The sequence below is a fragment of the Thalassophryne amazonica genome, chromosome 2 (assembly GCF_902500255.1).
Source record: "Thalassophryne amazonica chromosome 2, fThaAma1.1, whole genome shotgun sequence".
In the NCBI taxonomy this organism is placed as follows: domain Eukaryota; kingdom Metazoa; phylum Chordata; class Actinopteri; order Batrachoidiformes; family Batrachoididae; genus Thalassophryne; species Thalassophryne amazonica.
The window spans coordinates 21,057,988-21,085,758 of record NC_047104.1 but is presented as its reverse complement, the minus strand read 5'-3'; the positions used below and the strand labels follow the sequence as shown (position 1 = coordinate 21,085,758).

Sequence of the window (27,771 nt, the reverse complement as noted above, 5' to 3'; positions counted from 1 at the left end):
TTTCACTGATTGCTGTGCGTAATGGTGCAGGGTGCATGGGAGCACCCAGGGGGCTATTCAAACGGGCCAACTAGTAACATATCACTCCTGAAAACGATTTTTGGCTTTTCACGTGAGGTAAATCTGCCCTAGGATTGGATTTTGGAAAACCATGTGACAGTGAACCAATTCCGATTGGACACTCACACTGCGCACATCATCACACAGCTTCTATGAGGAGTACAAAGATGGCCGACGGCTGGCTCGAAAGTCAGCGGAGTTAACTTTTCAGCAAAAAAAAAAGTAAGTCTATCTCATATCATTAAAAAGTTATTTATAATTTAGTAAAGCTTGGTCTCAGCCGTTGTATACGACGGCATCGGCCCCAGAGGGTTAATTAAAGTCTTTTCCAGTTGTCATGGAGAAGGAAACTGTCTATGGAGCCCAAAACCATTTTTGTACCAGGCTGTAAAACATCTTTATTTCTGCTCTAACGTTGGATGTTTTAAAATGGGCTTTTATGGGAATGTGTTCTGTTTTGGAGCCAGCCTTAAGTGACCAGTTAAGGAACTGCACTTCCTGTTTGGACTCAGAATGTGACCTCGAGTGTTGCTGCTTAGTGTTGAGGTGTTTTTGTTTTAGAAAGAATCTTTATGGCTTGTTCCCAGCTGCGGGGTGTTCTTGATCTGGGTTACTGTCATAAAGCAGACTCACTTTTTGCTTTTTACCCCCCGGTATGAAATTTGGGGGAATATAGCGATCCGTATGGCCATCCAGCCTTCTCTGTCCGACCGTTTTTTGCTGGTAGTGCGATATCTCAAAAACCAGTTGACCAATTTCATTCATATTTAGCATGTGCGTGTACTTGGGCGATCCCCTGACACCAGTCAACTCCGGTGGCCTTGGGGTGCTCACAGGGACATTAAAATTTTGTCTTTGTAACATTTGTTAGCAAGATATCCCAAGAATCGTTCATATTTAGCATTGATCAGCACATCAGGATTCTAAAGATGTGTTTAAATGGATAACCGACATGGTCAACAAGATCTAGCCTTGGTAACCTCATGGCTAATGGCTTCCCTGTTTGCCATGCGTCTTCACTTTCACAGACCACTTCCTATATGTTCCATAATGTAAACAAATGCAAGAGAATGTTAGCAATGAAAACAAAAAATGCTTGATTGCCGCTCTTTGCTAAAACCTGTTATATGACTGTTGTTTAATTCATATTAAATGTTATAGGTCTTTTACTTCCAGATTATCTGAACTTGCTTCCTTAGTTACTCTATTGTGTATTATTCATTTGTGAGCACTGGGTCCCATTGTGTATTACTAATTTGTGGAAACCAGGGTATATGTCATGTCCTGATGGCTCTTACTTATCTAGACCCAATCACCAGCTGATCCCTGTCCTCCCACCCCTCAGGTGCCCGTGGCCAGCGTCAGCAGTGGAGTTCATGAGGCGGGGAAAAACCTGGACAAACCTGAAGCGCTGTTCTCTCAGGAGAGAGACCCACGCTTTGCTGAGATGTACAGCAGCATCTCTGGCTGTAGGACACTTCCACCAACACTCTGACATCACGCCAGCATCGCTGTGACATCGAGCAGAAATTGCTATGACGTGCTGAAATCGCTACTACATCAAGCGGACGTGCTGAAATCACTCTTGTATAGCTCTGACATTGCTCTTGCATCATTACGTTGCGCTGACATTGCTGTTACGATGCGCTGACATTGCTCTCACATCACTCTTACGATGCATTGAAATCGCTCTGACATCACTGTGAGGTTGCGCTGAAATTGCTCTTCCATTGCTCTGACATCACTGTGAGATCGCTCTGACATGTAATAAATTTAAATTGACCTTATTTTAATCGAGTTTCAGGAGCCTCACACGGAGAGTACCAAAAGGCATGACAAATTTAAATGGAATTATTTTTATCGCCTCGTGCGTTATTGGCCAAAAGAATGTAGTGAAAATAAATCATTTGGGATTAATGGCTTCTCACACAGCAAGCACCATAATTATGTAATAAATGTAATTATTAAAATCCTAAATTGAATTAAATTGGACAGGACCTCATTCAGCAGGTCACCAAAATAATTCAAATTTTTAAGATTTAATAAGTATTTGAATCAAAGGGGTGGACCAGAAATGTAAGAAAATATTAAGATTTATAAATCTTTAATATTGAAAGGTCCTCTTTGGAGGGACACAGGTTAAGTCACGCCACATTAGTAAAGCAATAGGTAATTAGAATTTAATTAACCTCAGGAGCACCACCCAGTTTTAAGGACTGGGAACCTTGATTTAAACATTAATTAATCAGTCTCAAATTAATTAATCAGTCTCAAATGTGAAAGTCATAATTTCTACGATACGTTTGACCAAGAGTTTCCATCTGAACACAAAATGAACCACAGCAGAAATATTTACATTTTATTTACAAATATATAAGAGGTCAAGGTGTTAAACCAGCAGTCCCCCCGACGATCCCAAGGCTTCAGTGTTGGCCGGATTTACTGACAGGATGGCTGATGCTTTGCGGGTCTTCATTGCAGCTTGCTTGACCCAAGAGGTGAAGGCATTTATTAGTAGCTTTAAAAGTTGTTGGTACCAAATTGAAAGTCTTTGTGAATTTAGAAAAAGTTAAAGTTTTAAGAGCGGCATTGTGGATTACAAAAAAGAAAAGTTGCTTTTCTCTAAATTCGCTCTTATTCGGAAAAATTCCGCCAGGAAGTTATCTTATATCAATTAATAAAATTTGATAAACCTTAAAAAGAATTATCAGGCTGGATGAACTGTTATCAAAAAATTATGAAACAAAGAATGAACGCCACATGGTAGCTAGGCTAGGCTGCGTGGGGTCTTGTTAACCCAAAATAAAGTTTAGCGTTTGAAGAAAAGAAGAGAGACAGAAGAGGTTTGTCAAAGCTCCTTTCTGAAACTTTTAAAGAGGGCTTACGTCATTAACCCCACTTACGTGGATGTGTAACTTCACAGAAGCTTCATGTGTACAGAGGCAGGCAAATTGAGTGAACTATAAAAAAAAAAAAATTAACTATGTTGTCACACTTCTAAGACACTCGAATGCATATAACATTATTAAAGTCACTTAAACACATCCTAAAACACCATTTGGTTAAGCAGAATATTCCACCATTAAAATATAAATAAGTCAGAAAACATCACATTTGAACATGACAGCAGTTACAAGGAACACATGTCAACTAAATGGAGTATGTAAAACATTTGCTTGATTAAACAAACAAGACAGCATTAGAATTTTTATAGATGCAGATTAAAATACTGTTCGTTTTTTTTGTTTGTTTTTTTTTTGTTTTTTTCAAGCAAAGGTGTCTTCTCCCCCTTTTTGTGAAAGGGAGAGATCTCTCGACTTGGTCTGTGAAATCTCTGGCCTTGACGTGAAGCCATAAAAGTGGATCCTCCCAGACTGGAAAGCTTCCAATTTTGAAGTGACGCAATTATAATGTCATATAATTCACACTGACTGGAATCTCACCGATACAGGTTTCAAGGACGGCTTAGAAGAACCCTGAATTACAGTTCTGTTGTGATGTGTGAGTTGAGAGTAGGAGGCCAGGGAGTGTCCAGGACCCACCTCCAGATGGCCCCAGGAATTTCCCGGTCAGGAGTGAAAGGCTGCCTTTGTTTTCCATTTAAAACCTCAGGTTTTTGTTGAGAAAAACTTAATGTATTTTATTTTTTGTAAATCAAATTAAGATTTACTACAGACATCACTGAGATTGCGCTGACATCGCTCTTACATTCCTCTAACATCACTGTGAGTTTGCACTGAAATTGCGCTGTCATCACTCTTACATTGTGCTGAAATCGCTCTTAGGTTGCGCTGACATCACTCAATACATTGCGCTGACATCACTGACATTGTGCTGAAATTGCACTGACATCACTGTGACATTATATTGAAATCACTGACATTCCACAGACATTGCACTGACATCGCTGTGACATTGTGCTGAAATCATTGACTGCAGTGACATTGCACTGACATCAGTGTGACATTGCAGCGACATTGCACTGACATCAGTGTGGCATTGCAGCGACATTGCACTGACATCACTGTGGCATTGCACTGACTTCACTGTCGCATTGCAATGACATCTGACACTGGCTGCCTTTGTGTTTGCAGCTGGAGATAAGAAGATGATGGTTCCTTCCTCAACAGCTGGAGGCCAGCAGCTCTACTCCCAGAGTTCCCCCTTCCAGCAGGGACATTCGGCCAAAAGCTTCAGGTACACCTGTCAGTCCCAGCTCTTTCCAGCTCATGGATCCTGATGGTGGACCTTTTCATCTCTCCGAGTCTGAACACATTGTGGAATGTTTGGAACATGAGGAAACAGTCCTTTGGAGGGGGGAACTTGGACCTTCTTCTTCCACTGTTGACAAACTGAGTGCACGGAGACAGTTTCCTTTCCCTGTGCACAAAGTGTAGAAGGACGAGTCAAGCTACTTTGCTATAGATTCACAGCTAACTGTAGGAACGCAGTTGCAGTTCCTTGACTGGCCTCTTGAGGTTGGTTCCAAAAGCGAGCAGGTTCCCACAGGAGTCCATGTTAAAATGTCTAGCTTTGGAGCAGAAATAAGCATGTTGACATCCTTGTACAAAAACAGTTTTGGTCTCCATAGATAGTTTCCTCCTCCATCACAGTTGCACATTACTAGGAGCGTGGTTGCTTTGAGTGACAGCACACGAGCCGAGTATTTCAACCTGTCATAACGTCCGTAACCCAGTGTCTGCTTGATGCGACCACTAGCTGTTGTGAAGACTGCGTCTGTCATTTTGAGAATTTTATGACAAATACCTGGAATAATATTTGTTGTGCTGTTCATTGTTCTTGCGGCTCATCTAAGATGTCCATGCGAGTGAAATTATCTTCTTAGTTTTTGATGCTAACGGTCCAGGGTTACTGAGGAAATAAACGGGTCACAGTTTTAATGTCCACACCAAAGCAAGCCGTTAGAACCACCACGCAGTCCCCAAAAATATATTTGAATAAACACCCGAACCTAGATTAGCCTGTTAGCTTAGCATGTCAGTAACTGGAAGAAGGAGGCGCTTGTTTTGTCACCCACACACCACCTCTTTAGCCAAATATGAGTTGGTTGTGACGTAGGCAGAGCAGTGGTGGGCACAGCTAACCAAAAAGTTAGCTTCGATAACCGTTAATCAGCTAACTGAAAAGTTACCTTTATAATGCTAAACCACTACAGGCTAACTGATAACTTTCAGTATTGTCTCTGGTACACTCAGCTAATGACAGGCCGGTTTTGAGTTTAAACACCGCCAACGCCTTTGTTTAGAATCAAAGAATATCACAAGCCCAACACAACCAACGAGCCAGCGCTTCAGTCTTTGTGCACCCTGCCCACTGCTGTAAGGAAGAATCATTTTCATTCACAGGATACAGTGGTTCAGCCGTGAGCCAAAGTCCTCAAAACGAAAGCAGGTTTGACTTATGGACTTCACGCGTCACGACCGATTCGTTTTGGAAGCGAGACAAAGGAACACCTCCGTTTCGGCGTGTCAGAGGACAAGTTTGGACATGTCCAGCTCTCCACAATTTCACTGATACTTACTGGACTGGTAAGCATTGAAAGCCGAGATAGACATGTCCAAACTTGTCCTCTGACACGCCGAAACAGAGGTGTTCCTTTGTCTCGCTTCCAAAGCGAATCGGTCGTGACGCGCGAAGCCTCCGCGCGGCTTTCCATGACAAAATCTCTTGTTAAAAGTGAAATCTGCCGGAAAATGGCTGATGTCCAGCTCTTGTGATAACCAGAGAAAGAGCACACGACTGTCTCGTATCCACAGATCCATCCGTTTAGAAATGGTCTGGTGGCTTGTGCCGCGTCATCGCAGCTTGGAGCGCGGCGCGCCGACTGTCCTTAAAGGGGTCCTTAAAGCTGTACTAACAGACCTTATTCTCTGTGAAGCCCGTAAAATTTTCACCGAAAGCCAGATAAATTTTTCGAATGGTTTCAAGGTGCCAGTCTCTAACAGCTTCTGAAAAAATTCTGATGGAAAAAAAACCCCAAATCATTCCGCCATTTCCAGACAATGAAAATCCGACGATGGGGCGGGACCACTCCTTCCCAAGGTGTGCGCACAGGCGAATGACGTCACTGACAGGCGTGGAAAAACTCACGCATGCGCACAAGGGTTCAAGCTTGTCTGACGTGAAAACATATGAATCAAATCCATATAGTTTAAAAAAAAAAATAAAAAGGTACGATACTTTATGGACAGACCTCGTAATTCTGAAGTTTTGAACATTAACACACACAGATGCCAAACTGCATTATGAGTAACTTGAGCCTCCATTTCAATTCAATTTATTCACTTTATATAGTGCCAAATCACAACAGAGTCACCTCAAGGTACTTCACACAAAACAATTCAGAAGACAAAATAAAATGAATTAAACTATTAAAAAGGATAGTAAGAGTAAAAAAGTAAAAAGCATAGTAACATAATACGCCAGGATGTAATATACCATCCAATAGATGGGTCAAAATGCTTAGAACACTGCCATCTACTGGATGGCAGTGTGAATGACGCTTGGTTATATCACACGGTTGTTGCTGCCTGGCTGAATCACAACTTAAACAGAATTTTTTTTCAGTTTTGCAAATGCCTATTTTTTTAACAAATGAAAAAAATGACATATTTTACAAATACACATTTATTTGTAAAAACCAACACACGTTATGTTTTGTGTTGGTTAAATGAATCAACCAATCAGTGATCACAGGCTCAGTTTACCATAATGCAGTTTGGCATGTGTGTGTGTTAATGTTCAAAAATTCAGAATTAGTGAATTATTTTAAAATGAAAAATATGTTATTAGAAATATGTTATATTTTCACTTTGTACAAATGACAGAGTTGACATTGATGTAGTTAAACTATCCAGGTTAATTTGGTTTATAAATCAAAACCACAAGTCAAACCTGTTGTCCTTTTGAGGACTTCGGCCTCAAAAGGACCACTGTATGCTGTAAAGGGTAATGACTTTTTTTTTTTTTCCTTTTTTGTAGCATCGTGGTGGCCAGGCTGCTTCTGCTTCTCTTAGCTGCCTCACTGCTTCAAAATACATAGCAGACAGGAGGGTTTATAAATGTTTCTATGTTACTATCCATTGTTACTATGTCAAAAAACGTTAGCGGTCTAAAAGTTATCGTAAGCAAATTGGTCCGCTGATGGTTTTTGAAGTTAGCTGAAAAGCTAATCCGCTAACAAAAAAGTGAGCTTTGATAATTAGCGGTTAGTGGATTAGCGGAGCTGTGTCCACCACTGAGGCAGAGTAAACGCCACCAACATGGCAACACCTAGAGCAGACATTTTGGGGCTTCAGAAAACCTGCAGGGTGATGTCACTCAAGGCTGTCTTCATTTAAAATAATCTTGGAACAATGATCTTTTAGTCAAACTTTAAAAAAACATAACAGTAAAGTTTGACCTTTGCCCTCGTTGATGGATGCATGTTGAAGGTGTCACTGGTGTTTCAAACTTGTCATGTTTCTTCGTGAAGCTGCACTTCGCCCAGCTTCGTCTTCTTTCTGTAGACATGTTCTGTGATTGCAGAGTATCTGGAACATGAGTCTTCCTCAAAAACTGATGGTTCTGACGGGTCAGCTTGAAGTATAAAGTAGCAAAATCCCACTTTGTTCTGCCTCATGAATAAGTCTGTGTCAGGGTTGTGCTCCTGGTGTCATCGTGAATTCAAGTGAACTGTCATGCTCGATCTGGATCTGCCTTCAGTTTTTGATCAGCCTTTGTGTTTTGTGTATGTCTTTGTGTGTGTCTGCACAGCTCGTCTGTGATCCACGTCCCAGGAGTCAATGACATTCAGCCATCAGGATCCTCCAATCAGAATTTAGCTCAGATATCCAGACAGCTCAACCCGAGTCAGGTGTCATGGTCTGGCACCCGCCCCCCCTTTTCCGGACAGGTAAGGCAGCATTGCTGTGTGTCTGCTGCTGCTGTGTGGTTTGTGTCTGTGTTGGAGTAGCTGTGGTGAACATATCTGTTTGGAGTCACATAAAGTCCGTACCTGTGACCGGCCGTGTTCTTCAGGTTCCTTCCGACCACCCGTCTGTGTTCAAGCCTTTTCCACCACCTGCTACAACAACAACAACACACTGATGTGATGAAAAGCTGCAAACCTGTTTATCTAAATTTGTCGCAGCACAACAACTCATACACTTGCTCATCTTCATCCGCTTATCCAACATCAGGTCGCGGGGGGCTGGAGCCTATCCCAGCAGTCATAGGTCATGAGGTGGGGTACACCCTGGACAGGACACCAGTCTGTCGCAGGACCACATACATACAGACAAACACATTCACATGCACATGCACACCTACGAACAATTTAAAGTTTCTAGTCCACCTAACCTGTATGTCGTTGGATGTGGGAGGAAGCCGAAGCATTCAGCGGGAACCCATACCTGGAGCAGAACAACAACTTTCACTCTAAGTGCCCGCATCTCTTTGTGGCCCACAAATGTGTAAAGATTAACGTTTCCAGGAAAAAATGGGTATAAAAAAAAAAAAAAAAAACAGAAAAGGTGCACAGAGGGGGAAAAAACAGACTTAAAGGAGAACTGTGAAAATTTTTTTAACTTGACCATGATTTTTAAAATGTTTGTGTTTAGCTTTTCACTCAGGATAAAAACAGTGATCTGTTCAGTATTCAGTAAGAATGCCACTGCCATCAAGTGCTGAACAGCAGCATAATGTGAGCCAGCCGGGAACCAAAAACCAGAAAGTAAAACACTTGTTGCCATTGTAGAGATAAAGGTGTCTGATAGTATGGAGAGCATCCCTATAGAGGTATACCTTTACAAGTTTACCTCAGCAACTGGAAAGTAACTTCTTAAAATGACATTGTACAGGCAGAGGTGTACATAGCCTTCCTCTCAGTTCTATATTGGGTTGAGTAAGTCCAGTGCACCTGGATTTCGATCAGTACGTCTAGTGCACCTGGATTTGGTTCAGTAAGTCCAGTGCACCTGCAGTTGGATCAATACGTGGAGACTCTGATGCCATTTTATGCCCTCTATTATGCGCAGTGCTCTGCTGTCGACACCGTCAATTGTCTCTGCCATGGACTTATTAAGAGGCCAGGTTTCTGCTCCATAAAGAAGGATGGAGAGGACTAAGGTCTGGAGCTTCGTCAGGATCAGCCCGAAAATACATGGTGTCACTTTCGTGTGGGTTTGCCATCTACAGTGGGGCAAATAAGTATTTGATCCACTGTTGGTTTTGCAAATTTTCCCACCTACAAAGAATGAGGTCTGTAATTTTTATCATAGGTACACTTCAACTGTGAGACACAGAATAAAAACCAAAAAAAAAAAAATCAGAAAATCACATTGTATGTGTTTTAAATAATTAATTTGCATTTTATTACATGAAATAAATATTTGATCACCTACCGACCAGCAAGAATTCTGGCTCTCACAGACTTGATAATTTTTCTTTAAGAAGCCCTCCTATTCTGCACTGGTGAGCAGAGAAACAACCGTTGCCTTCAACAACGTAATTATTAGAAAATGAAAGAAACACAAGATGACTGTTAATCTTCCTCGGTCTGGGGCTCCATATACAAGATCTCTCCTCGTGGGGTAAGAATGATTCTAAGAAAGACCAGATCTACACGGAAAGACCGGGTCAATGACCTGAAGAGAGCTGGAACCACAGTCACAAAGATTATATTAGTAACACACCATGCCGTCATGGTTTAAAATCCTGCAGGGCAGCAAGGTCCCCCTGCTCATGCGAGCATATGTCCAGGCCCGGTTGAAGTTCGCCAGTGACCATCTGGATGATCCGGAGAAGGCATGGGAGAAGAACATGTGGTCAGATGAGACCAGAATAGAGCTTTTTGGTATCAACTCCACTCACAATGTTTGGAGGATGAGAACAACCATAAGAACACCATCCCAACCGTGAAGCATGGGGGTGGAAACATAATTTTTGAGGGTGATGTTCTGCAAAGGGGACAGGACGACTGCACCGTATTGAAGGGAGGATGGATGGGGTCATGTAACGCAAGATTTTGACAAACAACTTCCTTCCCTCAGTAAGAGCATTGAAGATGGGTCATGGCTGGGTCTTCCAGCATGACAGTGACCCCAAAGACACAGCCAGGGCAACTGAGGAGGGGCTCCGTAAGAAGCATTTCAAGGTCCTGGAGTGGCCTGGCCAGTCTCCAGACCTGAACTCAATAGAAAATCTTTGGAGGGAGCTGAAACTCCAAACCTGAAAGATCTGGAGAAGATCTGTATGGAGGAGTGGACCAAAATTCTTGCTGCAGTGTGCAAACTTGGTCAAGAACTACAGGAAACGTCTGACCTCTGTAACTGCAAACAAAGGTTTCTGTACAAAATATTAAAGTCTGTATTTCTATTGTATCAAATACTTATTTCACACAATTAAATGCAAATTAATTAGGAAGTGGCTATTTGCACAGCCACCGTGTTCATAACTCTCATTTGGCTATTCGCACAGCAAGACTGGTGGTAAAACTTGGAACTATTTGTATAAACAAACATACTGCATTAAATGAGAGTTATGGACACGGCCGCCGTGCGAATAGCCACGGCCAATTAATTATTTAAAAATCATATAATGTGATTTGTAATTTTTTTTTGGTTCTGTCTCTCACAGTTGAAGTGTACCTATGATAAATATTACAGATCTCTCCACTCTTTGTAGGTGGGAAAACTTGCAAAAATGACAGTGGATCTAATACTTGACTGTACAAGGAGCGAGTAAAGGGTCTGGTGCTGTGTTCTGCAGTCAGTGGACAGACACAATACCACGCTATCTGACACTCTCATTTCCTGGCACAAAGGCAACTCTTGGACAAGACACTTCATCTCTATCTTTGCAGTCCTCAGCTGTGAATGAGTACCAGCTTTAGGTGGGAAAGTAACCTGCGGTGGACTGGTGTCTTGTAGAGGGAGAATCATGGACTGTGATCCATTTCATGCTGGAGTATTCAGGGGTACATACTGCCACGTATGGGCCTCAGTCAGACTCAGCACTATAGCTTGTATTCACTCATCGTAACTTCATTCTACATTAGAATTCAAAGGAAAACCTCCAAAGAATTTCAACAGTCACTAAACCAAAAAGTTCAAGTCGCATCCCCAGCGGCTGTGTCATGTATGATGCTGAACCCACACATGAAACATGCTGCATATGTAACACATGTCTGTGCTCTCCAGTCTAGTAAAACTCAGTCCAGTCCATTTGGTATTGGTTCTGGCCACACCTACCAGAGTGACCCGGCTTCCTACAGTCCACTCTCGTCCCCGGCCACATCCTCCCCGAGTGGCAATGCCTACTCAGGACTGACAAACCGCAGCACAGCTTTCGGTGAGGATGTCCTCTGTTTTGTGCATTAGTTAGTTAGTTAGTTGGTTAGTTAGTTAAATATGGCTTGTGTGGTTCCTGAAGTTGGTTTTGCTGTGTGTGTTCTCAGATGTGTCCGGAGAGAGCACTCAGAGCGGGGCCCAGTTCCAGGGCCGTCCTAGTGAGGTTTGGTCCCAGTGGCAGAACCAGCATCACTCCCAGCAGACCGGGGAGCAGCACACACACCCCAACCCCAGTCAGACGGAGGTCTTCCAGGTAACCCTCCTTAGACCTACCCAAACACAGTCAGAAAACCAGTGTGGAACTGTGAGTACTTTAATTACAGCTACGCTGTCATGTCAAGTTGTTGATTTTCCCTCCCTGTGACACTGCCCCCCAGTGGTGATGTAGAAGTACAGCTGTGTAAAATGAGCGTCGAGGTGTCGAGTGTCACACAGCAGTGCAACACGCTGACCTCTGACCCTCTCACCTCTGCAGGACATGTTGCCCATGGCTGGAGATCCAACCCAAGGAACAGCCAACTACAACATCGAGGACTTTGCTGACCTCGGCATGTTCCCGCCCTTCTCTGAGTAGACCCACCCCCTGCCCTGCCCCATTTCATGCCTTCCACAGATGGGAGTAGAAGAAGAATGGACTGATGTTTGCATTCATCTTTCAGAATTCATCTTCTGTCTCATGTTTCCATGTTGCTCGATGACACACACTTGTGCGCAGCAGCACACTGTGTGAGTGTACACGTGTCCTTCAGTGTGCACACACACACACAGATGTGCAGCCTGTAGCCTGACCTCATTGGTCCATTGAGGACAAGTATCTGCTCTCTGATTGATCACACTGCTGGACAGTTAGCTTCACATGTTAGCTTTAGCCTCTGAGCTGCTTGTTGTCATGACATTTATGTGAACATAGAACACTCGTGAACTTTGGTCCTACATGAAAAATGAAACATCCAAAGCTAAACAAAGATTAGAAATTTGAAATGTTAACTGTTACCAAGTGCCGGTTGGCTCTGCGTCTGTCAGCTCAAAGTCTGTTCCATGTTTACACATCAAAATATGAGCTAAAAATGCGTCAAGATTCTGGGTCTAATTTTCTGTGATTCCAGACAATAAGCACTGAACTCTGTGAGCTTTCTAAAATGCTGTGCATTTAATTTACTGAGAATAATCAGAAGTCAAAAAATAACCGTGCCTTGAAAATGGTTTGAGGTGCAAGGTGTGTGTCAGAAGCCCAGGTTCAGCACTGCTGCCGTGGAAAGTACCCCCACAAATATAGATTTCAATTTTATTCTTTTAAGTTCCTCTGCTGGAAATGGACTCGAAATGTCTGTTCCTTGTCTGTGTACTGTGGTAAGCTTTGATTTCCTGAATAAATATATTTATTACTAATATTATTAAACTGTTAACTTAAAGAATTGATCTTCAAAGGTGAGTTCTGACTGGTGTTCATATATTCTTTTCACATTGACATTACTGGAGGTGACGTGACAGAATGAGCATCACATGGATTTGTGTGCTTTTTATTTGTAGGTGGAGCTGTCCAAGGCACAGGTGCTGAACAGCAGCTTCTTCTGTGTGTGTGTATACACAGTCCACACTGGGTCGTTTGGCACGCTGCTACTCAAAGTGCAAAATACAGATGCTCTCACACCCCTGAAATGTCATTCTGGCTTGATAAATCGCATTGCATTTGCCAAATTAAGTGATTTCATGTTGTCCATCCTGTATTTTGTGCATTTGGATGGACACACCCCAAATTACATTTTAATTAGGACAAACATATTAAATGGACAATGTTATTTTATGGAGACATACCTTTAATAAATCAGGCCTCGGGTGTGTTAATGACGTCCTGTGTAGAGAATGAAGCAGCACTCCCTCTGTGCTCTGAGCTTTTCCAGAAATACCTCCAAAAATCGCAGTTAGAGGCTAAAAATGTCGTTGACCAAGAATGGACTCAGACTGGAATCCGCATTTATTTGGCTTTACCCACAGAGACAACCATTAGACCTGTTCAAAGACTCCACCTGCTCTTCCTTCTGCTTGATGCAGAGGAAACTTGGTTGTAGAGGGATGGCTGAGGAGAAAATTTTTCTTTGTCCTGAATTGTAACACTAATGTAACATCTAGTGGCAGAAAAACCTTTAACACGTGATGCCAACCGCTGTGTCTGTGACGATAAACACAGACTCTGGCCGCTGCTTTTGTGACAATGACAGTAGACCCAGACCGCTGTGTCCGTGACAATGACCGCAGATGCCATACACTGTCAGTGACGATGACTGCAGACCCTGACTGCTGTGTCTAACGATGACCGCAGACGCCGTATACTGCGTAAATGACTATGAACCTGACCGCTGCGTCCGTGACGATGACCACACTTGGCGTACGCTGCGTCAGTGATGACTGCAGACACGATCACTGTGTGACGATGACCACAGACGTCGATTGCTGCATCAGTGACAACGACCGCTGTGTGGTTTTGTATATAACAGTAATAATAATGATGAGCCGTTGGTCAGCATCGTTGTCATTGTTACTGTGATTGCTGCATGCAGTGGAATCAATTGGACTGAAGATGATTTTGCCTTTTTGTACGTTGGACTAATTGTGTTTGCAGTGTGTAATTTCTGAGACATTGCAGGCGTTGGGTCTGGACCCAGTGTCAGTGGACTCTGATCAGAACATATTTGCATTGTGAGGTTTCTAAATGTCCAAAGCTCCCAGTAGGATGTCCAGCAGTGTTTCCACAGAGCTCCTACATGTGGTGATGTCATCGACGCCATTAGCCATGAAGGATTGTATCTACAAATGATGAATAAGTGAATAAAAGTGTTGCTAAGGTGTAAAGCTAACTGCTAACCGCAAATCTCACCAGCCTGCTTTAAAAAGGGAAAAAGCAAAGTGCAGTATTTACTTGTCTCTTTGGTGTATTTCTGACTTTGATTCAAACACTTTATAAGGAGAATCTTCAACGTCGGACTCATTTTGTTTTTGTACATAATGTGGGGTGGTTTTGTTTTTTGTCGTCATCGTGTAGCGCTTACTGACTGTGCAATGTGAGGACGTATTTAACTGTTTAGTCTGATAAATGTACATTTAGACTTGTATAAATCGTGTAAATGTGCTTCTTATTTTTGTGTAACTGTGCTTGTGACAATAAATTTGGACTGCTTAACGTGGCTTCACAGCCAGTAGGTTTGAGGTTTAGTGCTTTCCTTGTTACAGTAGTGTTCAGAATAATAGTAGTGCTATGTGACTAAAAACATTAATCCAGGTTTCGAGTATATTTCTTATTGTTACATGGGAAACAAGGTACCAGTAGATTCTCACAAATCCAATAAGACCAAGCATTCATGATATGCACACACTTAAGGCTATGAAATTGGGCTATTAGTAAAAAAAAAATAGAAAAGGGGTGTTCACAATAATAGTAGCATCTGCTGTTAATTCTACAAACTTAAAACTGTTATGTTCAAACTGCTTTTTTAGCAATCCTGTGAATCATTAAACTAGTATTTAGTTGTATAACCACTGTTTTTCATGATTTCTTCACATCTGCGAGGCATTAATTTTGTTGGTTTGGAACCAAGATTTTGCTTGTTTACTAGTGTGCTTGGGGTCATTGTCTTGTTGAAACACCCATTTCAAGGGCATGTCCTTTTCAGCATAAGGCAACATGACCTCTTCAAGTATTTTGATATATCCAAACTGATCCATGACACCTGGTATGCGATATATAGGCCCAACACCATAGTAAGAAACGTGCCCATATCATGATGCTTGCACCACCATGCTTCACTGTCTTCACTGTGAACTGTGGCTTGAATTCAGAGTTTGTGGGTTGTCTCACAAACTGTCTGTGGCCCTTGGACCCAAAAAGAACAGTTTTACTCTCATCAGTCCACAAAATAATCCTACATTTCTCTTTAGGCCAGTTGTGTTCTTTGGCAAATTGTAACCTCTTCTGCATGTCTTTTATTTAACAGTGGGACTTTGTGGGGGATTCTTGCAAATAAATTAACGTCACACAGGCGTCTTCTAACTGTCACAGCACTTACAGGTAACTCAAGACTGTCTTTGATCATCCTGGAGCTGAACAATGGGTGAGCCTTTGCCATTCTGGTTATTATTCTATCCATTTTGATGGTTGTTTTCCATTTTCTTTCACGCGTCTCTGGTTTTTTGTCCATTTTGAAGCATTGGAGATTACTGTAAATGAACAGCCTATAATGTTTTGCACCTGAGTATGGGTTTTCCCCTCTCCAATCAACTTTTTAATCAAACTACGCTGTTAACAATGTCTTGAACGTCCCATTGCCCTCAGGCTTTCAAAGAGAAAAGCCTGTTCAACAGGTGCTGGCTTCATCCTTAAATAGGGGACACCTGATTCACACCTGTTTGTTCCACAAAATTGACGAACTGACTGACTGAATGCCACACTACTATTATTGTGAACACCCCTTTTCTACTTTTTTTTTTTTACTAATAGCCCAATTTCATAGCCTTAAGAGTGCATATCATGAATGCTTGGTCTTGTTGGATTTGTGAGAATCTACTGAATCTACTGGTACCTTGTTTCCCATGTAACAATAAGAAACATATTCAAAACCTGGATTAATCTTTTTAGTCACATAGCACTACTATTATTCTGAACACTACTGCAAGTTTGTGTCTCTTCCACAGCAGCAGTTCTTCACCAGATGCAGATTAACTGATTAAAGCCCTAAATCACTGTGCTGCGTGAGGAGTCTTGCAAAAGGGCTTAACAATCCAGTGGGTCACCATCTGTGGTGTAGTGACCCTCTACCTGTTTCTAGAGGAATCAAAGCACTTTGTTTCTTCATCCCACTGCATTCTGGTTGAAGATGGTTCAGTCCTGACACACCTCAACTGTCATGTTTTACTTTGAGCAGCTGTGTCAGCCTGAGCTTCCTGCTGACATGTTAGGTGTTTCTGTTGCCAGGGTTCTTCGAGATGCAGCTCCAATCAAGTGTAAACCACCAAAATATTTGTGAGATTGCAAAGAACAAGAAACGGCTGCAGGTGGGGACAGCTCCAGGGATCTGTGGTACTGGAGCTGAGCTCCTCCAGGTGGGTGGAGATGTTCTTCTGGTACTTCAACCAATTTTTGTTTCAGCCTAGGAGACATGTATCATCCCTACAGACTGGAAGAAAGGTCTTGCCCCAATCTGCAAAGGAAGATTGTATGGATTTTAACTATAGGAGTATCACAGTTACCTGTATCAGGGAATGTGATTGCAAGCATCACTTTTTTTCTTACCTCCGCCAACAAAGTTGGAAGTTATGTTATCAAACCCATCCTTTTTCAGATATTGTGATGACATTTTTACTCAAGACTCATCCTGATAGATGAGAACTGTTTGTTTTCAAGATCAAAGGTGAAAGTCAGGAAAAATCTTGGGAAATTGGAAAAATCCTTACCTTTAACATTGAATGAATTTGAAACAATTCATAACTGTCAAAAAAAAAAAAACCTTTTCTTTTGTATTGGAGAGAGTGTTATGTAGGATGGTATGCTTTATCAAATGACAAAGTTTGATCTGGATCTGATCCAGATGACAGATTATGACCATTTCAATTTAATATTGAAAACCCCATTTACTGTATATTTTTACATTATAGCTTAAATGTGCCTTAATCACTGTCATATTTGAAAGTGAGGTGCAGTCTGGCACTCACTGTCGCCTGACGATGTTTGATCAGGATCTGAACCGGATTGTCGATTTTGTGGACATGTAAATACTGAAAATTCCATTTGGTGTACATGGGCAGCATGGTGGCGTTAACACTGTTGCCTCACAGCAAGAAGGTTATAGGATTGATTCCCACCTGTGGAATTCGCATGTTCTCCCTGTGTTTGGATGGGTTTCCTCCGGGTGCTCCGGTTTCCTCCCACGTTTAAAGACATGCAGGTTAGGTGTATTGGAAACTTAAAAATTGTCCAGGTCTCCCTTGCAAAAGAGATCTCGATCTCAATGGAACTAACCTGGTTAAATAATGATTTTGCATTACATCTCAATCAAAAGTGCCTCAATCACTTATTTATTTTGAGGTGTCACTCTCAATGAACAGACTACGTTTGATCCACATCTGATCCATATTGCAGATTTAGCGGATATTTGATTTTAGCATTGAAAAGCCCTTTGATCTATATTTTGTATATATTAGCTTATGTAAGCCACTTCGAATAGGACTTTGGCCTTGAAATGTTTTCCATGGTAAAAATTTGTGGAACTAGAAACTAGGGTTGGTGGAGGTTTGCGCTACGAGCGTGGTGCTTTAGGGTTTTTTGTTTTGTGATCAACTTTTTTATTGTATTTTTAGGTCAGAAATATAATCAGTCATATAATCAGCGCAAACATAAATGCGCAAAAAAATTTAGCACAACTGAAATGTTTGATATTTGAAAAAGAGAAAAGGGGGGGGGACCTGTGAGAACTCCTCACACAGGTCTACAATTACAAATGGCCAGTCGGAGGCGCTGTGCATGTGGTAGTCGATAGGCCTCACTTCCCCGATAGCTAAAGAATACTGTGGACACTCGGGGTCGCCACAGCAAATCCAAGTTTGATCTGCATGTTGAATTGGCACAGGTTTTACGCCGGATGCCCTTCCTGACGCAACTCCACGTTACATGGAGAAATGTGGCAGGGGTGGGATTTGAACCCGGAGCCTTCTGAACTGAAACCAAGCGCATTAACCACTTGGCCACCACCCCTGCGCACTTTTTATATACTTATGAGTACTATTTTTTGGTAAGGGAACTGTTGACTGCATTTTAGCCTTGCGGGTACTCATAGAACAGAAGAGTGAAAATCAGCAGTATTTCTTTGCAGCCTGTGTTGATTTTCACAACGCGTTCAGTTGATCAGACTGCTCTCTGGGACATCCTGAGAATTTGTGGGATCCCCAAGAAGCAAATGGACATCATAGCCACCCTATACACAGATACTGTGAGTACTGTGTGGAGCAGAGGCAGAAACTCTGAGTTTTTCACCAAGGGCGCAATTTAGAACTAGAAATTGGGGGGAGAAAGTGCGAGGCCCGCAGGGCTGAAGTCCATAGGCTGGGGGTCTGTGGGCCGCTTTAGGCCCCCAGAAGCCACCGGTTTCTAGATAAGCTCTAATGCATTCTGAGCATCCAGAACAGTAATTTTAATGTTTTGAGAAGACCATAAAGTGGACACCATTTGACTTACACAATTTGAAACTGTGGATATAAGTACTTTATTCTGAGAATAGCCAACAATGATTTTTATTAACATCCTGGTGTAAATAAGGTATCACCACATGTGTAGAACTCAAAAAGAATGATAGGTTGAGTTCTCATTAAAAAACAACTGCAATGTGGTAAAATGTATTCATAAATATGAAAAGAACAGGCTCTTAATAATTATTAACTATCGCATACTGTATTTTTTTTGCTCAAGATTTGTTTTTGCATAAGTTTGAAAAAACAACATAAGTTTAGGATAAATTAATTATCATGAATTTAATTTTCAAAGTGGCACTAATTGGACAACACTTGTACTGAACATAATTTCACTTGCATAGACTGATTTTGGAGATCAAGCAATAATGCAGATGGGCTTTCTGAGGTCCCAGATAGCTTTTCTGATTTCCCTTTTCTAAGTTTCAGAATATTTAGTAAATTAGCATATGGTCCATTGATACTTATGTGTAGACACTAGTCCCTAGAGGCAACTATTTTTGCTTTCAAATCTGGGCAAATGCAGTCCCAGAAAATTCTGAATGTGACAAACACAGAAACAGGTGTTGTAAACAAGTCAATGCTGCTGAAAATACAAACTTGCAGAACAGAGACACTATTCTGACATGATTTTGCACATAAGACCTGGTACAGCATGTTTTAAGTACACACATACGAATATGTATATGTCAGAAGGTGTGTGTGTGGGGGGGGGGGGGAGGATACCATATTCTGTCCCCCACTGGTTGAAAAGGTGGGAGGGACATGTCCCCCCCTATCCCCCACCAAATGCGCCCATGTTTTTCACACTGAAAACTGGTGTTTCTCAGGGGTGTGTTTTTACACTGTTCAGTTCTTGCATGGACTGAGTGTTGGGTTGGGTTGTGGATACCAGTGACTTGGGTGCAGTGGTTGGTGAGGAAAAGTTTACTGACCTTGGCTTTGTGGACGATGCTTTGATCTTAGTGGAACCATGTATTGTGATTGCAGGACTTGAGAAGGTGAGTGAGGAATCAGTGTCTGGGTTTGAGATGGCTCTGGATCAAGACTAAGATTCAGGCTTTTAATGACTTCCTGGATTCGGCCATCAGAAGTGCTTCTCTATGTGGTGAAAGAGTTAATCTTGTGGAGACTTACACCGATGTTCACGTCTCTGGGTCCTCAGACTTTGATATCCAGAAATGCCTGGAAAGATCTTAAGGAGTCATGAGTTCACTGGACAGAGGTGTTTGGTGATGCCGATATCTTTGCAGGAGATTGAAGGTCCAAGTCTTTAGGGTCCTGGTACTGCCTGTCTTGCTGTTGGTTGTGAGACTTGGTATGCTTACCAGTGACCTAAGGTGACAACTGGATGTCTGTGGTACTGGTCTCTTCAGAGAACCCTTGGCTACCACTGGAATGACTTTGTATCAAAAGAGCGATGACGAGGCCCCCCTTTACATAGGATGGCGGCATTTGTGAGTCTGTGTAACTTCTTCAGCATCCGTTGTGCATGTTGTTGTCTCACATGGAGATTGTGCGCTATACATGAAATTACATTTCCACAGAGATCTGCTGCATTTTTAACATATGTGCTGGATTTTGAGCAGTGTGCTGTCATATTTCCTCACTGAGCGAGAGAGAGAGAGAGAGAGAGAGAGAGAGAGAGAGAGAGAGAGAGAGAGAGACTGATAGAGAGAGAGAAACCCCTGAAGGACATCACATTCAACTGCAGACTAAGCACATCCCACAGGCACAACCAAGAGATGACGCCCTACCCAGCCCAACACCAGAGGACCTGCCCCACCCAGAGGACACCCCACTGCACCCAGAGGGACCTGCTCCATGTCGAGGACACCCTGTAGAATCAAGGACATCTTGTCGCACCCCAGGCTCGGCCCACCCCCATCCTGCCAACCCCACACCACACATATGCACAGGCTGTGACCAGAGCAAGCCCCAATCCTCCACCTGACAGAGTCCCATCCTTTAACCTGAGCACACACCAGATGCTGAGCGAGCTCTACACATGCCTGGTCCAGGCCTAAACCGCCTGGAAAAACAACAGGTTGAAATATGGAATACAAATCACTTACGATTTCATCCTGGAACATACAAGGATTGAGGTTGACTGTTTGGCCTAAAGAGCAGGAACCCAGATTTAAAAAAAACTGCAAGCAACACAGACATCATTGTCCTACAGGAGACATGGCACAGAAGAGAAGGTCCATCCGGCCCCTGTAAACTATGGAGAACTTGTAGTACCATCCACCAAAATAAAAGGAATCAAAGAACGAAGATACTCAGGAGGTACGCTTATATGGTACAAATCAGAACTGACCCAGTGGTGGTTCCTGTGATGGTTCTTGGAGCCCATACTGTCGCGTGTTGTTACGAATTGACACATAAACTGTCAAGTTTTGACACAAAGTGTAACACAAGCGTCACATTTCACTGTGCGCCCATGACATATCACTACTCTCATGTGCGCACAATTAAACCCTGCTGCACCGCATTCAGTTTCATTGCTGCAAAATGCCGAAGGACAGTAACGCCAAGTCGGGTAAAAGTCTCGTTCCAATGCAGGCTCCTGCAGGTGTTCCACCTGCTGTTGTGTCTGATGTTGTTTCTATGCCAGAGGAGAGCTGTGTGCAGTTGGACATCTGGCTCGCTCCGTCTCCTCCTCCTCCTTTTTGAGCCACTCCATGGTACAGAGTCCAGCTAAGCCTGCAATCCCAAAGTTCTTCTGCTGTGGATTAATCTGGATTTTGAGGAGCAAAGAAAACAATACAGAAACATCCAATTGATTGACCAGTTTCTGCAAAAAATAAATAAATAAAATAAAATAAAATAAATCATTTGAAGATAACAGGGAAGGTGTAAACAAGACAGTATTTGACCTTTCAGCATTCCTAGCAAACCTAAAAGCCCCAAACAAAAAGGCCCAAAACAATCAAAACCATTAATTGTCAAACCATGACAAATGGTTTGACAATGAATGTAAAAATCTCACAAGTTAAGAAACATATGAAACCAAAAACACAGAGATGCAGACAACCAGAACACATGCTTTCACTATAGCCAAACATTAAAACAGTATAAAAACACAGTAAGGAAAAAAGAGAGCAACATGTTAGAAATTAGCTACACACTACTGAAGAGTCCATAAAAACAAAGAAATTCTGCAGAAATAGAATAAATAAACGAAAACATGAAGATCTACCCATACAAAATGGGGATGTATGGGTAAACTTAGCCCAGCAACCGGCCTGAATTAGGCCAGACACAGTCTCTTTCTCCTACAGGAAAAAGAGACTGTGATTGGTTGGCAGCGAGATGCTGACATCAAGCGTAGGTCAGCCTCCCTTTGGTCATTTTTGGGGGGTTGTGGCGTGAGCGCTGCTCTCCTATTGGTCATTTGCAAAGGGATTCCCTGACCTCATACTTACTTTTACAATGAAACTGCATGATCTTCAGAAGAAATGCACGCAACAGTCTGTCACCTCAACTATCATGCCATATTCATTATCGCACGTCACGTGACCACATACAGCAACACCTCAGGGTACAGGTGCGATCAAAATAAATATAAAAATAGTTAAGCTATCAAATTTACATAAATGTACAATTATAATGACTTATTTAATTAATTTAAAGCTGGATTTATGCAGCTGCACAGCTGTAATTCCGTGTCATGCAATGATGTATGTGACAGTTTTAAAGTTCTCCATCTCTGGATTATGCTTTACACTGGACCAATGTGACCCTTAACAAGATTTGCTTTCTACAATCATCACCTTCAAAGGTAAGATGTACAATTTCCTCTTTTACCGACTTCATGTGCGGACATTTCGGATCCATTTGTAATCAGAGTGCGCACTGTAAAACTATTAAAATATGATCGCAGATGGAGCAAAGCGGGCAAAGTGTCAAATCACAGCCTTTTGTGTCTATTTAACAGGTGCATGTCAGGCTGTGGGTCCGAGTCTGAACATGGTGTGAAAAAAATAAATGGTTGGGCTTTTAATCAGGGAATTACTCCGGTCCCACTTTCCTCAAATCCACGAGTGTCAGCGCTGAACTTTAATTTGTACCTCTTTACTGTGCATGTCCAGGCTGCTCGGGGTTTTTTTTAATGGAAATACATTGTGATCAGACGGGAAATTTTATCTTATGTGAGTGAAATCCATTATACAAAATCCATTATATACTGTTTATTACATGGATAATAATACAAAAACATTGGGACGTTTTTGTCCAATGACTGCGAATATCTGGTTTATACAATGATGATTTAGGTGAGTTTTACTGTACATGGGACTGAACAATAAATTTACCTCTCAAACTTTGACGATGATGTTGGCGTCCATCCCACACGGCTGACTTTATTTTCCCAAATGTTTTTCTGTTCGTCAAGTAAGTCAAACCTGTTTCCAGTGCACATTGGCCTCCACCAGGGCTGCCCTTTGTCACCGGTTCTGTTCATTATTTTTATGGACAGAATTTCTAGGCGCAGCCAGGGTGTACAGGAGGTCTGTTTTGGGAACCACAGAATCTCGTCTCTGCTGTTGCGGACAATGTGGTTCTGTTGGCTTCATCAAATCAGGACCTTCAGCGTGCACTGGGGTTGTTTGCAGCCAAGTGTGAAGCGTCTGGGATGAAAATCAGCACTCCAAATCCGAGGCCATGGTTCTCGACCGGAAAAGGTGCTTTGCCCTCTCCAGGTCGGTGGAGTGTCCTTGCCTCAAGTGGAGGAGTTTAAGTATCTCGGGGTCTTATTCCGAGTGAGGGACGGATGGAGAGTGAGATCGATAGACGGATCGGGCAGCATCGCAGTGATGCGGTCGCTGTATCGGACCGTCGTGGTGAAGAGAGAGCTGAGTAGGGGGGCAAAGCTCTCGATTTTACCGATTCGATTACGTTCCAATCTTCACCTAGGGTCATGAGATTGGCTCTATGACCGAAAGAACGAGGATCGCAAGTACACGCGGCCGAGATGAGTTTCCTCCGCAGGGTAGCTGGGCGCTCCTCTAGAGATAGGGTGAGGAGCTCGGTCACTCGGGAGGAGCTTGGAGTCGAGCCGCTGCTCCTCCACGTCGAAAGGAGTCAGTTGAGGTGGCTCGGGCATCTTTTCCGGATGCCCCCTGGACGACTCGCTGGAGAGGTGTTCCGGGCACGTCCCATTGGGAGGAGGGCCCCGGGGAAGACCCAGGACATGCTGGAGGGACTACATCTCTCGGCTGGCTTGGGAACGCCTTGGGGTTCCCCGGAGGAGCTGGGGGAGGTGTTGTGTGGATCGGGAGGTCTGGGCGGCTTTGCTTGAGTTGCTACCCCCGCAACCTGACTCCGGATAAAGCAGAAGAAAATGGATGGATGGATGGATGGATGGGTTTTTCTGTTCGGATCTGAAGGGAATTTGTACATCTTGAAGTCCTTGTTGTGTCTATTTGTGCATCCAAATGCGCCCTAACCCTAACCTTTTACGCAACCCGTTATTTTCAGTGAAAAAAATAAATAAATAAAATAGGTGGGTTTACATGCAGATAGATTAACAGCAAACGCTATTTTGAAACCAAGATGGCACCATGAGCCACGTGACCGGATTTTTTTCGATTTGTCATGTCGCCACTTTCTCAATTAAGGCACTCTAGGTAAACCACTTCACCAAGCTATTTGATCCAATAGAGCAAAACAATGAGAAACAACACATACAAGGCAAACTACAAGCTTAGAGTCAGCCATAAAATATTATCAGAACCCACTAGATTACCCCATGACACTATAAGAACTGCAGGACAAATAAAACCGGAACCAAGGAGGCCTGTGTTGTTGACAACATCCTAATGAAATGATCAAAGTCACAGATCCCAAATTCCAATTGCCAGTAAGTCCATTAGATGTGGCAGAAAATGGAACCCCCAACAAGCAGTGTCAGATGCAGAAGCATATTGGAGGCACCAAGAGGTTGTCAGCATGATCTGCCAAGGTCGGTTGGGCCTTGGGAATTACAACACCAGGAGCTGGATCAAGGCTACGCACTGAAGGCAAGAGACAGCTCGTGGTCCAGAGGGTCCAAGAAGCTACAGAAGAGGCATCACCAGGTGAAAGTGCTCAGGCTTGCTTCTCAGGGGCAATGGATGCAGGGGGAACAAGCACTTGAGTGACTGCTGTCCTGGAAAGAGCTCTGGGGCACTGACCAAGGCAAGCTGTCCTTTCTGCTACAAGCGGTAGCTGACCTTCTGCCAACATCAAGTAATCTAAAATATGGGGGAAGGAGGAAGATCCATCATGCAAACAAGTGCGGCAACATTTTGTACATTGACCCACATCTTAACAGGATGTTTTAAAAGCATTGGCAGAAGGCCATTATAGAGGAGACATGACCATATTCTGGCAGAAATCGCCAAATGGGTGGTAAGTACAGAGAGTTACAGCCAACAACCAGCAGGTCACCCCCCTGTTTCAGCCATCAATTCCCAACGCCAAGGTAACCAGGCTATCAGGATAAAGCAGCTGCTATGAACCCACCATCCATTCTGCAGCATGCAAATGTTGGGAGATGCAGGTGGACTTGAAAGAAAACTAGCTTTCCGCAAGATGTGGCGAGCACCCTCACTTCGTCCTGACATGGTACTGTTATCCAGGAGCACAAAGAACCAATCATAGTCGCGAAACTTACTGTGCCTTGGGAAGACAGGCTGGCTATTTTCATATCAACTGAAAAAAGCCAAGTACCAGGACTTGATAGATGAGGCTCTCACCAAAGGCTGGCATGCAGCCAATTTCTCATTGAGGTTGGGTGCCGAGGTTTCCCAGCAGCATCACTGCACCATTTCCTGCAGAAACACAGGCCTAGAGTCAAAGCAGCCGAGGAAGGCCATCAGATAAGTTGCCCTTGCCGCTGAAGCCAGCTCAAGATGGTTATGTTGAAGAGAGCCCACAGGTGGTGAAGGCTGACCACCCTTTGCTGCCTCACTCAGGCGAAGTCGTACAGGTTAATGGGGTGAACCGCTAGTGAACCTGAGATACCTGTGGCACAAGAAAGTGTAGAAGAGCTTTGTGAGAGATATCCAGAGGTGTTCCAACCTAGCCTTGGAAAAGTAAAAGGCATCAAGTGAAACTACATGTTGCAGTGGGGGCCAGTCCAAATTTTGTAAACCTCGCTGTGTGTCTTATGTACTTAAAGATGCAGTGGGAAACATAGTTAACCAAAATGGAAACAGAAGGGGTTATTACAGCCATTAGTTATAGTGAGTGGGCTGCACCCACTGTAAATATATCAAAGGGGATACTCTGTCAGGATCTGCTCCAGCCCGGGGTCATGTCTGGGTTTTCCCCTTATTTGGTCTAGGCTTCCACTGAGGATTGTACAGTTTACTTTTCAGATTATTATATGTTGTCATGTAAGTCTTGGTTTGGTTCTGTTTTTTCTTTATTTTGTGTAATGCTTTGTTACCGGTTTTATTCTGGTGTATCATTTATTTATGGTTTAGTCATTCATTGCATTACCTAGTCCCTGTTTGATTTGTTCATCATTTGTTCCTATTCTGTCAATAGTTTGTTTTGTCATGTTTAGGGTATTCCCTTTCCTGTGTCACATCCTCTCTTTTTAGTTATTATCATTGGTTTTCCACTCCTTGACTCGCCACCTTAGTTTAGTTTCACCCCCTCTGTTTTGTTCATGTTTATTATGGTTAGTCAAGCGTGTCACATTTTGCACCGTTGGTTTTTCTGTCATTTAATTATCTTGCCCCAGTTCACTTTGCTTTTGCCTTACTGCACTCTCTTGCACTTACCTTTGTCTTCCCTGGTCACGCCCCCCTTCCAGCACTCTCTGCACACCTGTTCCTAATTTCACACTCGATTCTTCCACAGTATTTAAGCCTTCACAGTCTCGCAAGTCCCTCGCCAGATTGTTGCATTTCACACTTTCCAGCCTCAGGCCATTGTCCAGTTGTGCCTTGTGTATTTCTGACCTTGCTATGGTACCGACCTCCGCCTCGTCTTATCCCTGAACTCTGCTTGTTTTTTTACTTTGCCTCTGCCTCAGCCCGTGAACTCCTTGATTGCCATGTATTTGGAACTTTGCTTGTTGTTTTGGACTCTGCCTCAGCTTGCTACCTGCCTGTACCTCCACCACGTTGATTGATTACCTGTGTACTGAACCTGTTGCCTGCCTATCAGATAAAGCCATTTTTCTTGATCTACACCTGTGTCTGTGAGTCTGCATATGCCTCCTTAACACCTTCAGGGCCAAGCCACCACAAGCCATTGTCAGAAAAAATCTGGCCAGTACCTGGAGGCAGCGGACCTCAATCCTGAGTTGAACTTGACCAAAATTAAAGAGATCTTCGCTGACGTAAGATTTTTTTTTCACCTGTTTCCCCACAGCTACACCCCATGGGAAAGGTTTGACTACCTGGAGCAAGCTTGGAAGTCATTGAAGCAAATACCTGGCTCTACAGTCTCTTCCCTGACTTAGAAGATCTGGACAGTTTGTTTACTGCAGAGAGGCTGCCTGAAAAAGGTGAAGCAACCTGAGCTATATCTGCAGTCCACTTGCCCACCATGTGATGATGACACTGAGTGGGTTGACTTGGATGTGTCAGATTTGGACTTTGTGTGTGGGTTTGTTTGTTGCTTTTGTGCTGTCTGTCTCTTGCACTGTCGTTTTCTGCTTGTGTTTTCCCTGTCCTGCTCTTTTGCTCCCCTTATTCTCTTGGTTCAGCATGGGGTGCATTTCCCTCTGTGCTGGACACGCCCTGTCTCTGGAAGTTTTCTCACACCTGTCCCTGATTTGCTGCTCATTACCTGAGGCTTTATATACTGCACTGTGTGCCTGTATTCCTCGCCTGATTGATGTGCCTTGTGCCTCTTTCTAGCTCTGTTCCTCGTGTTTCTTGCCTTGACTGCCTCATCATGTTTTTGACTACTTGCCTGTGTATCCAGACCTCACCCCTGCCTGATGATTGTATTACTGTTGCTCTTTTTGGACTGTCTTTTTGTGTACCAACCCCTGCAATTGTGTCCTGCCGGCTTTGCCAGTAGATCCTGATCAGCCTGATCAGGCCAACGATGGACGCAGCAGACGTGGACCCTGAAGCTGTTCAGCGGGCGGTATGCTACCACAGCCGGCGGCTTGCACAGT

General features: G+C 43.1%; 1 protein-coding gene and 1 long non-coding RNA gene across 3 annotated transcripts in view; one reads left to right on the top strand and one right to left on the bottom strand.

Moving 5' to 3' along the window:
- Positions 1-14,597, top strand: part of arnt2 (aryl-hydrocarbon receptor nuclear translocator 2) — a 107,592-nt gene extending 92,995 nt beyond the window's left edge. For both annotated transcript variants that reach the window (XM_034184160.1, XM_034184159.1), the window contains 6 exons: positions 1,406-1,529; positions 4,155-4,257; positions 7,837-7,975; positions 11,262-11,412; positions 11,519-11,664; positions 11,887-14,597. In XM_034184160.1, the coding sequence (XP_034040051.1) occupies positions 1,406-1,529; positions 4,155-4,257; positions 7,837-7,975; positions 11,262-11,412; positions 11,519-11,664; positions 11,887-11,985 (762 nt within the window). In that variant the 3' untranslated portion in view covers positions 11,986-14,597. The remainder of the gene's footprint in view (positions 1-1,405; positions 1,530-4,154; positions 4,258-7,836; positions 7,976-11,261; positions 11,413-11,518; positions 11,665-11,886) is intronic.
- LOC117522798 lies at positions 282-24,404 on the bottom strand. The gene is made up of 3 exons (XR_004564335.1): positions 24,394-24,404; positions 11,864-11,871; positions 282-528 (listed from the first exon to the last, which is right to left on the bottom strand). It is a non-coding gene; the product is annotated as an uncharacterized LOC117522798 (long non-coding RNA).
- Positions 24,405-27,771: the final 3,367 nt, after the last annotated feature.